Below are 15,180 nucleotides of genomic sequence, written 5' to 3' on the forward strand. Positions count from 1 at the left end.
GCACATTTTTACATTCATAAATTACCTATCAAGATAATAGGAGACAAAAACTTTCAACAGCACCATTTAGAGGTATTCAGGCAGGCCCTTGCACTACATGCTTTGGTGAATTAATTCAGAAATATGACCACAAACGAGGTATAGTGTGTATGGGTTTTGCAAAATCAGCAGATTATTGGTATCGATTGACTTTTGGGGGGGGGGGTTCCAAATGAGTTTGGGCCCCAAAAAAGTGGCCTCTTGCACTCCTCCTGATTTGAGGACAACAATAACATTTGTACACATACATTGTTAAGTTACTAGGCTAGGTGTGTATGGGCCCAGGATAGCACGCTGGGGAGGTTAGTGACGGCAAATATGCTTGAAGGACAAAAAAGCAGCATTAAAAGCTTAAAGCATGCATGATGACAAAGAGCACATTCACAGTATATTACAATAATGATAATTATGGAATGAAGAAATTAATACAATACATTAGCAAATATTAAATACATAGAATGTGATGTTAAAGGCTAAAACTTACCCGAATATAGTCCTTCTGCAGGACTTGGATGATGGCAGAACAGGTTTTTGGAATAATGATTCCCAGAGCCTGAGGGAAGATCCCAGTTGTGAACTTCAGATCCTGGAGACTTCTCCCCGTCGCCAAGTACTGCAAGGTGGCAACAAGCCTTTGCTCAGGAGTAATGGCTTGCCGCATGCATGTGTCCTGCATACTAATATAGGGGAAAAATATAGAAAAGTCTTGCGAGCCACAAATGGGTTAATGCCTCTAGAGTAAATATCCTATTGAAGGCAAGCAGCAAACACTAACCACGTTTCATATCCGTGTAAGTGATAAAATGAATCAAAAAATTGTGTCTGCGCTAAACCAAGGATCAGTAATAAAAATGTGCAAAAAGCAAATATGAACATAAAAATTACAAATATTAGATATGACAATCATAAGTGCTATCAATCGGTGATAAATAATCAAAGTGCAACATGCATAAATATAAAGTCCAAGTGCTCATAAAAATATCAAAGGTGTGTTCACTTCTCCAATAAAGTGATATAAAATGCAAAATTTGTAAATGACAGAACTCAAAGTGCATAGATATAATGTCCATCATCAGTGATATCCATCGTGCTCATCCAAAACCGTGTATACAGGGATATAAAGCTTGCTTCAGTGCTCTCCAGTGACCCCCAACAGCATATGCGCTCACCTCTAAGCGTGTGACACAGTAACTAAACTATGTTTGAATACGCATGGGAGCCACTCCTCGGCTCTAAAAGGTATGCAGACGCTGACCTCCAACTTGCTCAAATAGCATCATGATTCATAAAACAGGGAAAAAAAGAAACCCCATAGTGTAATATATCCAACAATTTATTGAAAAATAAGCGCTTCCCCTCATAGGGGTACTCACATTGTGTGGGTGCGTGAGTGCACCATCCTAATCAAGGTTATACAATCAAAGGAACACTGGTACGGCGTGCGGTGTGGTATATCCTTCTCCTCTGCTCCTCCGTGCTGACAGCTCCGTCCTGGCCCCTCCCCTACGCGTGTTTGGCACAGGGATCACGTGCCTTCATCAGGGGGGCCAACGCACTTCGGACAAAATTCCACGGTTTTGTTGGCGAACAATCCAATCATGTGTACGAGGCTTTATGCCCCGTACACACAGTCGGATTTTCCGACGGAAAATGTGTGATAGGACCTTGTTGTCGGAAATTCCGACCGTGTGTGGGCTCCATCACACATTTTCCGTCGGATTTTCCGACACACAAAGTTTGAGAGCAGGATATAAAATTTTCCGACAACAAAATCCGTTGTGGGAATTTCCGATCGTGTGTACACAAATCCAACGCACAAAGTGCCACGCATGCTCAGAATAAATAAAGAGATGAAAGCTATTGGCCACTGCCCCGTTTATAGTCCCGATGTACGTGTTTTACGCCACCGCGTTCAGAATGATCGGATTTTCTGACAACTTTGTGTGACCGTGTGTATGCAAGACAAGTTTGAGCCAACATCCGTTGGAAAAAATCCTAGGATTTTGTTGTCGGAATGTCCGATCAATGTCCGACCGTGTGTACGGGGCATTACTGTGATTTTTTTTTTTTTTTTTACCAAAGACATGTAGTAGAATACATTTTGGCCTATTGGATATGTTTTATAATAGAAAGTAGAAAATATCATTTTTTTTTGTTTTATAACTTTCAGTCTTTTTTATTTATATTGCAAAAAAAATGCAGTGGTGATCAAATACCACCAAAAGAAAGCTCTATTTGTTTGAAAGAAAGTATAAACATTTTGTTTGGGTACAGCGTTGCATGACCGCGCAATTGCCAGTTAAATTGCGCAGTGCTGAGTAGCAAAAAATGGTCTGGTCATGAAGAGGGTAAAACCTTACAGAGGTCAATTGGTTAAAAAAAGGGTAATAAAAATAGGGGGGGGGGGGTGTTTTTGTAGACTACTGACAGTGGAAGAATGCAATGGGGCAAAGATGTATTTTAGAGTAAAGGTATACTTTAACAGCTGGCTGTTAACTGAGGAACACCTGATAGGACTTATCGCTTAATGAGTATATGTTTATGGCTTTTTTTCAGCTGTCAAGCTGTTAGACTCAGTAACACTGAACAGGAAGAATAGTCAAGAAAGAGAATAGAGACCAGCCAGAGCTCCTCAAACAGCGGAATAAATCGGACTTTTATTCCTTCAATTAACGTAAGTGTTCTTATTAGTTTTTCTCTCGTAAAATTCTCTTTTGGGTTTCTGCTTGCTGTAAAGTAGTCAGCTACAGCCAAGTTCTAATTGAAGAATAAGCTAATTGAGTCTCTTTTTTAGGAATAATTTAACTTTCATAGAAGTACACAGAAGCACAGCTAGGTCTTTGTTTTTTTTTTGTTTTTTGGTGTATCATTTGATTCTTCCAGCCCTGGATCATTGCACTTATGTCCTGCTCCTTTTTCTATTTTACAATCTTCAGCATAAACCTCTAGCACCCTACTGCCTGTGTCACACGGAGGATTCTTTTACTCGTTGCTATGTTAGTTACAAAACCCCTCAGCTCAAGGATAAAAAAAAAAAAATCTCTCTCTCATGCCCACCCTTTGCAGCTATAACAGCTTCAACTCTTCTGGGAAGGCCGTCCACAAGGTTTAGGAGTGTGTCTATGGGGATGTTTGATACAATTCATGAGTAAGGTAGTTGTGCGCTACTATACTAAAAAAAAAACTAACATAGGGTTGCTGCTTCTGTCACCTTTGTGCTCCCACAAAAAAAAAAAACAAGATATAAAATATATAAATGAGACAGCGCTGCATATGGTAATACAACAAAATAATATAGAATGAAAATTGTGTTCAATATAAGTGCTCCAAAAAAGTCCAATAATAATAATAAATAAGTGATATTTCTTCCACTAGCATGCAAGAAGATGATGTTTTTTCTTGCTCTAAACAACCTCCATAGCCATAGTGCTGCCGCCACCACACACAATGCTCGCTCACCTCCTTGATAGACCCTACAAGGGGTCAAAACATTCCTTGCAAACAGTGCAACTCTCCCTTCAGGAATAAACCTCACTGGTCCTTAGTAATCTCTGTTGGACTCTGAAGGGGCAGGTAGTAATCTATATCAGATGTAGGGTTCCTTCCACTATGCTGCTTCAAACTTGAATCCACATTGGCTTCAAATTGAAATATCGTGCATGACCAGAGTCAACTAAAACATATAGTTTCCAGGTGGTAATCTGTCCAAGGAGTATGGAACGGACCCACACCAACCCACGGAAAGTCACACAGACTAAATGTGAGACAGAGGGAAAGGGAGCACAGACATACTACAAGTATTATTGTCTAGCAGACATTCCCATCCTGCAAGTAATCACTCACTGCAAGGAATAAGGTGTGTCAGTGTAGAGTGAGTTTTTTTGAGCACTTATATTGTACACAATTTTCATTTTATATTATTTTGTTGTATTGCTATGTGCAGCACTGTCTCAATTATATACTTTATATGGGAATGTTTGACCATTCTTCCAGAAGCACATTTATGAGGTCAGGCACTAATGTTGGATGAGAAGACCTGGCTCTCAGTCTCCGCTCTAATTCACTCCAAAGGTGTTCTATCGGGTTGAGGTCAAGACTTTGTGCAGGTCAGTTAAGTTGCTCTTTCCCAAACTTGCTCATCCATGTCTTTATGGACCTTGTTTTGTGCACAGGTCCAAATCATTTGGTGGAGGAGGGATTATGGTGTGGGTAGAGTTGCCACCTCATCCATTTAAACCCGAACACCTTTGAGTTACACAGGTTCTGAGGCTAATTAAATGCAGATAAGGCACCAAGTGAGTTTAAGTACCACCTTAATCAGCCACAGGACCTGTGTAATTAATGTGTGTTCGGGTTTAAAGGGATGAGGTGGCAACCATAGGTGTGGGGCTGTTTTTCAGGGGTTGGGCTTGGCTCCTTAGTTCCAGTGAAGGGAACTCTTAAGGCGTCAGCATACCAAGACATTTTGGACAATTTCATGCTCCCAACTTTGTGGGAACAGTTTGGGGATGACCCCTTCCTGTTCCAACATGGCTGCACACCAGAGCACAAAAGCAAGGTCCATAAAGACATGTATGAGCGAGTTTGGGGTGGAGGAACTTGACTGGCCTGCACAGAGTCCTAACTTCAACCCCATAGAACACCTTTGGGCTAAATTAGAGCGGAGACTGCAAGCCAGGCCTTCTCGTTCAACATGGGTGCCTGACTTCACAAATGCGCTTCTGGAAGAATGGTCAAACTTTCCCATAGGCACACTCCTAAACCTTGTGGACGGCCTTCCCAGAAGAGGTGAAGCTGTTATAGCTGCAAAGTTTGGGTCAACTCAATATTGAACCCTACAGACTAAGACTGGGATGCCATTAAAGTTCATGTGCGTGTAAAGGCAGGTGTCCCAATACTTTTGACAATATAGTGAATAAAAACACACCGGAACGCACCTAAATGCACCAATAACGCACTGGAACACACAAGTCCTTATTTAAGGTTAGAAAAAAAATGGGGAAAAAAAGCACTGGACTGCATCAAAAACGCACTGGAATGCGTCAAAAACACACATACAGAAAAGCACCTGGAACACACGGAATGCGTTTCTATGGTGTGCACTGGCCCTCTAACTTTTCAAAAAGAAAGTAAAGAACCCCCCCCCCCCAAAAAAAAGGGTTTTTTTAGCTATAGTTTTTACATTTTTTCTAATATTTCAATGAGAAAGTAAAAAACCCAAAAAGAAGAATTTGTTTTTTCCTATCAATAGGGGAAAGGGGAGAGGACTCAGGAATGAGCCTGGGTCCTGGGAGGGGGGAGGAGAGGGTCTTAGGATATAAAAAGGGGAAGGGTAGATCAGGAATGGAGGACATGGGGTATGGCGTAGAAAAAGGGGGCATAGAAAGTGAATGAAAGAGGGGTAATTGAGTGGGGTGGGGGGGGGGTGTTGACAGTTTCCAAGGGTCTTTACCCTTACATGCCCAGAAATAAAGGACTTGACTCAAGGGTTCCCGTAATGACAGTATTTAGTATACCAATTACTTTTTTGTTGTTGTACATGCTATTTTTTTTTTTTACATTATTTTTTTTCACATTTACAAGTGCATCTCAAAAAATTAGAATATCATCAAAAAGTTAATTTATTTCAGTAATTCAATTCAAAAAGGAAAACTCATATATTATATAGAATCATTACACACAGAGTGATATATTTCAAGCATTTCTTTCTTTTAATGTTGATGATTATGGCTTACAGCTAGTGAGAACCCAAAATTCTGTATCTCAGGAAATTTGAATATTACAGAAGAGCAAAAAAAAAAAGGATTTTTAATACAGAAATGTTGGCTTACTGAAAAGTATGTCCATGTACAGTATAGTATGCACTCAATACTTGGTCGGGGCTCCTTTTTCATAAATTACTGCATCAATGTGACGTGGCATGAAGGAGATCAGCCTGTGGCACTGCTGAGGTGTTATATAAGCTCGGGTTGCTTTGATAGCGGCCCTCAGCTCAAGCATTGTGATACCATGATCATTAAACCAGATATTGGTACTTTTGGCAGTGTGGGCAGGTGCCATGTCCTGCTGGAAAATGAAATCAGCATCTCCATAAAGCTGGTCTACATCCCCTCAACAGAGTGCTGAAACTTTGCTTAACTTTGTTAAGCACCACCGGGTTGCAGTGCCACCTCATCAGCAGTTTATAATTTACCTCCACAGTTTTGGAGGACATTGAAGAGGTGTGAATTATTTGGAGGATCGCTGAGTTTACGAAAGAGGATTTTGTAGGTCTTGTTCCCATTTAGATAAAAAGGAAGGCCCACTCCTTTGAGTGGCCTTGGTAGAGTGCTTGGTAGAAGTAGGAGATTTTTCAGGTGGTTGATCATGCTTGAGGGCGGTTTCCACCGGAGTTAGGTCTGCTAGCGATCGTAATGGCTTTGGTAGTGATTTAATGAACATGGAAAGCTGTTGGTATCTCCACCGGTCCATGAATGACACCGTGGAAGATGGTAAGAGCGTAGAAAGAGTTAGAATGCCAGTGGCGGATGTTACTTGGTGAAGTAAAATTGGTGTCACAAAGGTGTGAGACTTAGGGTCAAGGTTCCCCGGGGGGGAAATAGGCATGTCCCGTTAATTGCATTAGAGGGGCGTTATGCATCCATTTGTGCTTTTTGGATAATGAGTCCCAGACCCAGACTTTTTATTTTTTATAATTATTGGGACGCCTGCCTTTACACACACATGAACTGTAATGACATCCCAGTCTTAGTCCGTAGGGTTCAATATTGAGTTGGCCCACCCTTTGCAGCTATAACAGCTTCAACTCTTCTGGGAAGTATGTCCACAAGGTTAACCACTTACTGACCGGAAGATTTGCCTGCTTAATGACCAGGCCAATTTTTGCGATACGGCACTGCATCACTTTAACTGACAATTGCGCGGTCGTGCGACGTTGTACCCAAACAAAATTTACGTCCTTTTTTCCCACAAATAGAGCTTTCTTTTGGTGGTATTTGATCACCCCTGCGGTTTTTATTTTTTGTGCTATAAACAAGAAAAGAGCGACAATTTTGAATAAAAACGATATTTTTTACTTTTTGCTGTAAGAAATATCCCCAAAAATGTTTTTAAGAATCAAATTTCTTCATCAGTTTTGGCCAATATATATTCTTCTACATATTTTTGGTAAAAAAAAATTGCAATAAGCGTATACTGATTGGTTAGCACAAAAGTTATAGCATCTACAAACTATGGGATAGATTTATGGCATTTTTATTATTATTATATTTGTTTACTAGTATTGGCGGCGATCAGCGATTTTTAGTGGTACTGCGATATTGCGGTGGACAGATTGGACACTTTTGACACATTTTTGGGACCACTGACATTTATACAGTGATCGGTGCTATAAAAATTCACTTATTACTGTATAAATGTCAATGGTGGGGAAGGGGTTGACACTAGGGGGCGATCAAGGGGTTAAATGTGTTCCCTAGCTAGTAGGAGATGACGATCTGTCTCTCTTCTCCTCACAGAACAGGGATTTGTGTGTTTACACGTCTCTGTTCTGGCTCTCGTGCCCACGATCGCACGTGGCCGGCGGTCATCACCACAGGTCACGCACATCGGCTCCCCCAGTGTGCGGTCGGCGCCTGCTATAGGCATTTAAAGGGACGACTTACAGCTACGACGGTTCGTGCCGACCTGCCGTAGTATGACAGCGGCTGGTCCGCAAGTGGTTAAGAAGTGTGTCTATGGGAATGTTTGACCATTCTTCCAGAAGCGCATTTGTGAGGTCAGGCGCTGATGTGGATGAGAAGGGCTGGCTCGCAGTCTCCGCTCTAATTCATCCCAAAGGTATTGGGTTGAGGTCAGGACTCTGTGCAGGTGGGGATGGCAGTTAAGATTTCTTCCAAGCTGTCACTTCCTGTATCGGTTTCAGGTACCGATACTCACGAAAATGCTTATTATCGGCACCGATACTGATACCGGTATCGGTATCAGTGCAACCCTAGTTTGTAGAATTTTTAGAAAAATCAATTTAATCCATTTTGGATAAGGGTTGTAACATAACAAAAAGTGAAGCGCTGTGAATACTTTTCAGCTGCACCGTAACCGGGTACTAATATTTATAGGTAAAGTTGATCCAGGAAATATCTGATTGTCTCTTTGGGGATCAGGAAAGAAATTTTTTCCACCACTTGAGAAAATTGGATCATGCTTGCTGGGTTTGGTTGCCTTCCTCTGGATCAGCTGTGGGTATAGGATTGTGTATATGTAGCTTTTCAATTTGTGTGTATTCTGGTATTTATTTCTTCTATGGGTTGAACTGGGTGAGTGGCTGGCCAATTTAAATGCCCACATGACATTGGTTTCCAGTGTGGAATCCACTTTTATGTTGATGGTCAGTGGAGAAGTCCTCTATTAAATTGTTGGTCTGCGGGAGGAAAAAATGTCCCCCTTAGAGCCCATTCACACCGGGGCAACATGACTTCCAGCGCGACTTTGGGAGGCAGCTTGGACACGACTTGAGTATGAATCACAGCGTGACTTGGGGCGACTTCAGCGCGACCTGGGGCGACTTACAACACGACTTGAAGTCGCCTCCAGGACAGGGAACTTTACAAGTGGCCAATCAGAGCTCATCAGCTCTTGTGACATCATTCTTGTTCCTGTTTTCTTCCTTATTCCCTGTTCCCTGTTGTTCTGTGTTCTGCATCTGTATTCCTTTCTGTTTCCTGTAAGCTTCCTGTAAAGTCGCCTCACTATGAACGGTGATCCGACTTGGAGGCGACTTCCATTGAAATCAATGCGTACAAGTCGCCTAGAAGTCCGATTGAAGTAGTACAGGAACCTTTTCTGAAGTCAGAGCGACTTCAGTAGTGTGCATTAAGACGGCTCTCATTCACTTACATTGATTTTATCATGTCGCGCCACTTGAGGCGACTAGGGGCAACTAGGGGATCCAAAGTCGCCCCTGTGTGAATGGGCTTTTATAATGGTAATAAGAATGCATAGAGTGGTTGAAATCCCATCAGGCTTAATTATCCCTGTTTGCTCTCTATTTGTCCTGACGGCCCACATCCTGGGACAGAAGATAAAGGAAAATCCAAAAAAAATCCAAAAATTTGAGTTGACAACCAGAACAGAAACATAGGGGCAACCTTCCAATGGGCCTACTTGTCCCACTAACAGCTATCTAACAAGGAATGTTTTTCTTACTAGCAGTGAGCATTGTCACCCTATAATAGGAAGTGTGTTACTGACAGGATTACCAGGTAAAAATAAATTTTAAAAAGACTGAAGATATATGCAAATATAAAGTTTCAGTACTTGGGTTAAAGCAAGATTTTGTGTATGATCAGCCAAAACTTTTTTGTGTTTTTGAGTGTGGGAAAAAATTAAAACTCCTGCTGGGTTTGTACTGCTATCCGGGGCACTGTTATGCAGTGTACACACGGGCGGACTTTTCAGCACCAAAAGTCCGACAGTCTTTCTGACGGACTTTCGACAGACTTTTGACGTGCTTCCGACGGACTTTTCAACAAACGGACTTGCCTACACACGATCACACTAAAGTCCGACGGATTCGTACGTGATGACGTACGACCGGGCTAAAATAAGGAAGTTGATAGCCAATAGCCAATAGCTGCCCTTGCGTTGGTTTTCGTCCGTCAGACTAGCATACAGACGAGCGGACTTTTCGATATGAACTGGGTCCGGCGGAGTTCCGATGTAAAGATTTGAAACATGTTCCAAATCTAAAGTCCGTCAGAATTTTCGACAGAAACAGTCCGCTGAAGGTCCGATGAAGCCCACACACGGTCGGATTGTCCGCCGGACTCGGTCTGTCGGACCAGTCCCGTCGAAAAGTCCGCCTGTGTGTACGCGGCATTATGCCGCGTACACACGAGCGGACTTTCTATCCTACTTGGTCCGGCACACTTTCCGACGGACTTTGTCCGCCAGGTGCGCCGGACTTTAAAACGGACGGACTTGCCCACACACGCCGGGACTTTCCGGCGGGCTAAGTCCGCCCGTCTTTCCGACGGACTTTCGCCGGAGTTCCGGCGGACTTTCAGAATGAACGGACTTGCCCACACACGGACAAGTCCGTTCATTTTGAACGTGACTCAGGTGCGACGGGACTAGAAAAGGATGTCAATCTTGCCGCTTTTATCGGCGAGATTGACACCTTGCTAGCCCCGTCGCGGGGCATACCAGGCCCTTAGGTCTGGTATGGATTATAAAGGGGAACCCCGCTACGCCGAAAAAACGGCGTGGGGTCCCCCTAAAATCCATACCAGACCCCGATCCGAGCACGCAGCCTGGCCGGTCAGGAAAGGGGGTGGGGACGAGCGAGCGCCCCCCCCCTCCTGAACCGTACCAGGCCGCATGCCCTCAACATGGGGGGTGGGTGCTTTGGGGGAGGGGGGCGCCCTGCGCCCCCCCCCCCCAAAGCACCTTGTCCCCATGTTGATGAGGACAAGGGCCTCTTCCCGACAACCCTGGCCGTTGGTTGTCGGGGTCTGCGGGCGGGGGCTTATCGGAATCTGTGAGCCCCCTTTAATAAGGGGGCCCCCAGATCCCGGCCCCCCACCCTATGTAAATGAGTATGGGGTACATGGTACCCCTACCCATTTACCTAGGAAAAAAGTGTAAGTAATAAAACACACTACACAGGTTTTTAAAATATTTTATTAAACAGCTCCGGGGGGGGGATCTTCCTCCGGCTTCGGGGGTCTTCTTCCGGCTTCGGGGGTCCCTCCGCTTCATCTTCTCCCGGCGTCCGGTTGGTTCTTCTCCGCTCTCCGGCCTCTTCTCCCGGTGTCGCAGGTCTTCGGCCGGCCCCTCCGCTCTCTTCATGTAGCTCTATTGCGAGCGGAGGTCCGGACTTCTGGGCTTCTGGGCTTCTGGGCTTCTTGGCTTCTCTTCTCTTCCCCCAGATGTTGACACGACGCTCTCTCCGGCTGGACTGGTCTCTGAGGGCTGCGTTGTGACTTATATAGGCGGAGACCCCGCCCCCATATGATGTCACAGTCCCTGGGCATGCTGGGACTGTGACGTTTTAGGGGACTTCTTCCCAAAAGCCCGCCGGAAAAGTCCGCCGCCGCCCACACACGGGCGGATTGTCCGGCACACTCTGGTCCGCCGGACCAAGTATGCCGGAAAGTCCGACCGTGTGTACGCGGCATTAGATTTCCTCTTGTCCCATTGACAATGGTTTCAAAAAACAAAGAGAAAGTTGGGGAAATTCTTCAAAAGCAACACAGACAGCCTATAGTAGACATGTGCGATTCGTTACATAACGAATCAAAATTCAGACAAAATTTTCTTTATTCAGAAATTCGGATGTATCTGAATTTCCAAATCACAAAAGTACCCAATTTCAACTAATCTGAAATAAATTATAACAAAACAAATTATCCGTATTCAAATTTGAAAATGAATTCCAATTCAAAAATGATTTTGAATTCAAAAATGAATCTGAATTCGAAATGGAAACATAATAAATACAGGAAAGTATAAAAGTGAAGTAAGATGATGATTCCTGCTTAAGCTTCTTTATAGAATAGAACAAAATAAAACAGAATAGAATAAAATAAAACAGAACAGGATAGAAAAAAAATAGAATAGAATATAAAATAATGAAAAAAAAAATAGAATAGAATAGAATAAAATAGAATGAATATAGCCATCTTCTGAAATGTAGATTTTGAAACGAAACAAATTCTGAAAATGAATCATTCTAACATAATGAATATAATGAAACGAAATTATTAATTTAGTGACCATATCTGAAACAAAACAGATTTTTCCAATGTGCACAACTCTAGTCATCATTAGCGTGGGAAAAGGCCAGAAACCCATCAGATTTTTATTTTCCCCGTTGCAGGTTCTTCCTCCCTTTTTGTTTGGTGAAAGTGTTGTAACACTGTTATAAGTGAGGGCACATCTCTCCACGCATCCCCTGATAGCAATAAAAACCCAACATAGGGTCTAATCCTTCCCCATTGAATCCAGAACTGAACGAAGAGAAAGTTTTGGTTGGTCATACACTTTAATTCATTACAGTTCTTATTTGAATTCAATGTACTAACCTTTATCATTTTCTACTCTCTTTTACAGGTCCCATTTCTCATCTCTCCCTGTTTTTGGACTTCCTGCCCTTTCCAGTTCATACTTGATTTCTGATGAAGTCACCACATCTTAAATTTTTCATCTTACTCTTTGTTTTTCTAGTTTTCTTTTCTCTATCCCAATTTCTTTTTACCAAAACTCTCTTCTTTACACACTCATCACACTCCGCTCCCAAAAATAAACCGGTCCACCTCCTTATTTTGTCATCCTGGAGATCAGGTTCTTCATTCCTTGGACAGATCTTCAATCATCACGATGACGTCTTTTACCTCTTTGAGCCTGGACATCCCGTCTGGATGAAGTTTCGGGATGAAAGTTCTGAGCTGCTACATTTTCCCTTAAGAGATCTTCTACGATCACTTTTCACCTGTGATGTGTCCCCTCTTCATCACTATCTTCCTAATGGGGGAAATCATATTTCTGACTTGCACTTCTTTGCAGAAACTCGGGCACTCTGCAACCCATCATTTTGTTCAGCCTCTATTCCTTCTGAAGGTTACGATCGCCTCAAGTGCTACCATCGTTGCAAAAATACTTTGCTGGATATAATGGCAGAAACATGCAAGACATACAGCCATGTGGTGATGAAAACAGTCCGGATTTTAGACCTTTCTGTTCTGCTTCCCCTTTTCCGAGACCCTGATCTTAATATTCGTATTTTGCACCTTGTAAGGGATCCTCGAGCTGTTGCTTTGTCAAGGAAATCTTTTATTCTGAATACTGATGACCATATTGTACTTAAAACTGATGGAAATAAAAATATTACAATAAGCAGGGTAATGGAGAAGATTTGCAAATCTCAGGTTGACATCAACGCTGTGGCTAAAACAGCTGAGGTGTTGCAAGGGCGATACATGGCAATTCGACATGAGGACCTTGCTAATGAACCTCTTAAAAACCTTAAAAAAATGTACAGTTTTGCTGGCCTGTCTCTCACCAAAGACATGGAACAATGGGTTTACAATATAACTCATGAGGAGGTAGCAGGGATCTTGACTTTCTCACGAGAGTCCTCAAAGGTAGTCCAAAAATGGAGAACTACTCTGAACTTCAATTTTGTAAATGAAATTCAAGACAACTGCAAAGAGGCAATGGATCTGTTTGGTTACAGGCCAGCAAGATCCAAAACAGAACAGCAAAATTTGACTCTGGACTTAGTAAATAAGGAATGGTCATTGGAATAAGCCAAATAATATTTCACATGTGAACAACAATGTACCTCACAGCCCTACACAACCTCCTGATGCCACTAGGAAAGGTTTTTAATGTGAATGCAGCACAATGAATTGTTTTGCAGTGGCTATGGCACAGAAGGGAGAACTTTGGTTTGCAGATACCTATACTTGAAAAACATAAAATGTCACTGTCTAATTCAAACCTCTAGTACACACATGTAAGAGAAATTTACAGCTGAAATTTAGGTACCCAGTTATTTTAGTTCAGATCGGACCACCATAACTATGTATGTCATATCTGTGGGATCCACGTGAAAGCTGGAAATCACTGTAGTAGACACTGCTACTTTTAGGTTGCCACAACCTTCTGGGTCCGTGCTAAGTGGCTGGCCTGCTGTTTACTGAACAGAGGAGGTTGCTTGGTCAGCACAGGCATCATTTAGAGAACACTTTGCATTTTTTAAATAAAGTGTTCTCTGTTTAGCCAAGGTTAATATCTTGATGCCACCATCAAGATATTGTCCACCTCATCCAATCCTGTCCACCTCGTCCAATCAAAGAAATGCTTTTCATTCACTGAATGCCATACTGCCTAAACTACCACTCTGATGATGTCAACTAAATAAAGTTGAAAGAACCTTTCAAAATTTTAGCAAACTTCATTAAACCTACTGGAGTATGGTAGAAACTCACATCTGCACACCAGTCACCTTCTCTTTCTTTGTGCTGAATGGGAGGGTCTTTCTGAAATAATCACATGATCAACCATTGAAGCCAGTCATGATCAGTGCTAGATTTATAAGGGGGCAAAAGGGGCACTTGCCCCATGTCTCTCTGCCAGAGGGAGGCCCCACACTTCCATTAGTAATAATTATAAAATATGTTTTGTTATTTAAAAAATTAAAAAAGTGTGTGTGGGTGTCAGAATACCGAACAGTTAAAGTGGTAGTAAACCATCTTTTGCCAAAACTTGCTGACAGGCTGGGTTTTTATAACAGAAGAGCCCCTAGGTAGAAAGACTGAATTAACATGGAAGTGCCATGGACCAGAGAGAACTATGGCAGCTTAAACTTACAGGAGGGCATGTTTTTTAGTCTCCTAATGGGACTCTAGTACCGCTTTAAGCCTGACGTCAGAGGCAAAGAAAGGGATGAGGGCTTCTGGCAGATGTTTTACATTTCTACTTTGCATATTTGTTTTGCTTTGTGTTTATCTAGCAAGGTTACTTTGCAGTATAAGTATAAGGATGCTCAGACCTCTGCAGTGTATACGTGTGCTTTTACTAGACATGTGTGGTTTGTTTCGTTCCGAATTAAAATTCGGACGAATTTTCATTATTTGGAATTTCAGATGTATCCGAATTTCCGAATTAGAATAGTACCAAATTTAAACGAATCCAAAATAACGAAAATCCAATTCGCACAAAATTCGAATCATTTTCAAAACATTTTCGAATACTTTTCAAATTCGAAAACTTTTCAAATTCGAACAGTTTTCCAATTTCCAAAGAAAATAAAATAGAAAATAAAGGAATAGAATAGAAAAAATAAATATTTTTTTTTCTGTTCTATTCCTTTATTTTCTATTCTATTGTATTCTTTTTGGAAATTGGAAAACAATTTGAATTCAAAAACTATTCGAAATTGATTCAAAAACTTTTTGAAATTGATTCGAAAACTATTCGAAATTGATTAAAAAACTTTTCGAATCGATTTGAAAATGAATAAACAAAACAAATCCCGAAAACGAATTAAACAAATGAAACAAATTTAACTAAACGAATTTATGTAAATAATGAATCAAAACGAAACATAACAAATTTTTTCGTCCTGCACATGTCTAG

General features: G+C 41.9%; 1 protein-coding gene across 1 annotated transcript; it reads left to right on the forward strand.

Moving 5' to 3' along the window:
- Positions 1–2,489: 2,489 nt before the first annotated feature.
- Positions 2,490–14,873, forward strand: LOC141107129 (carbohydrate sulfotransferase 6-like). Its single transcript, XM_073597879.1, has 2 exons — positions 2,490–2,713; positions 12,151–14,873. The coding sequence occupies exon 2, from the start codon at positions 12,216–12,218 to the stop codon at positions 13,344–13,346; it is 1,131 nt and encodes a 376-aa protein (XP_073453980.1). The 5' UTR covers positions 2,490–2,713; positions 12,151–12,215; the 3' UTR covers positions 13,347–14,873.
- Positions 14,874–15,180: the final 307 nt, after the last annotated feature.

The sequence above is a fragment of the Aquarana catesbeiana genome, linkage group LG09 (genome assembly GCF_042186555.1).
Source record: "Aquarana catesbeiana isolate 2022-GZ linkage group LG09, ASM4218655v1, whole genome shotgun sequence".
Lineage (NCBI taxonomy): Eukaryota > Metazoa > Chordata > Amphibia > Anura > Ranidae > Aquarana > Aquarana catesbeiana.

Coding starts and splice junctions, on each gene's coding strand:
- LOC141107129 (XM_073597879.1), top strand. CDS start 12,216: ATGAAGTCACCACATCTTAAATTTTTCATCTTACTCTTTGTTTTTCTA.